Source organism: Austrofundulus limnaeus, unplaced genomic scaffold, assembly GCF_001266775.1.
Source record: "Austrofundulus limnaeus strain Quisiro unplaced genomic scaffold, Austrofundulus_limnaeus-1.0 Scaffold212, whole genome shotgun sequence".
Classification (NCBI taxonomy): Eukaryota; Metazoa; Chordata; class Actinopteri; order Cyprinodontiformes; family Rivulidae; genus Austrofundulus; species Austrofundulus limnaeus.
This window is the reverse complement of record NW_013952614.1, coordinates 1,642-2,471: the sequence shown is the minus strand read 5'-3', so window position 1 is coordinate 2,471 and position 830 is coordinate 1,642. Positions and strand designations below refer to the sequence as shown.

The 830-nt window shown below is 35.1% G+C and overlaps 1 protein-coding gene across 1 annotated transcript in view; it reads left to right on the top strand.

Moving 5' to 3' along the window:
• Positions 1-758, top strand: part of LOC106525104 (uncharacterized) — a gene marked incomplete at its 3' end in the record, with an annotated part of 1,641 nt that extends 883 nt beyond the window's left edge. The window contains 1 exon segment of the mRNA XM_014019212.1: positions 400-758. Coding sequence (XP_013874666.1) covers positions 700-758 — 59 coding nt within the window.
• Positions 759-830: the final 72 nt, after the last annotated feature.

Sequence of the window (830 nt, the reverse complement as noted above, 5' to 3'; positions counted from 1 at the left end):
GTAAAATGTATTTTATGTCTTTTGTACAGTTCTCACGGCATAATTATTAAATGCCAGTAACTATCAAGAATGCCTTGTGTCCGTTTTCTGCCTGGAGGGAGTTATAGTGAGAACTCAGTCTGCTCGACATGAGGTGAGGAGACGAGGAACTGTGCCTTCCAGCCACTGAGCAGCAAAGAAGATTCATCGCACTCTAGCATCACACAGATAAGATTGTGCTACACCAGAAACCGAAGCAGCAAGCGCTTTCAAGTTTACACTGATGTTCCAACAAGTGATACATTTAAAACAAGTTAAATGTTAGGAAGTGGATCAGCTTTGTTAAGTACTTTTAAGGAGTAATCTGGTGCTCTGCATAATTCTTTGTCCAAGTTAAAGGTTTTATCTAAGATTTTGTAGGTGAAGTCATTTTACATATTCCTGTCATTTAGATGCTAAAAGTGTTGAATAATTAAGTGCTCAGTTTGTACGTTGTTGGTTCTCGAAACAGTTCACTTTTATGTAATTTAAGCTGATATTTATTCAGGCATTTTCTTAAGGTTTGAAGTGGTGTGAAAAATATTTTTCTAGTATTCATTCTTATTATTCATTCGTTTGTAGCTACTATTTCAGTTACTTGAGTTGTTATTGTTAAGTCATTAGTTCTGTAACCTATAGCTAAAAGTTATCTTGAGCCAAGTAATAAGTAAAAGTTGCATAATGGAACAAATGACTGACAATGAAACTAAGAAGGCCGACTTACTTAAAGACAGTAATGGTAGGCCTGTCACGATAACAAATTTTGCTGAGCGATTAATTGTCTCAAAATTTATTGCGATAAACGATAATAT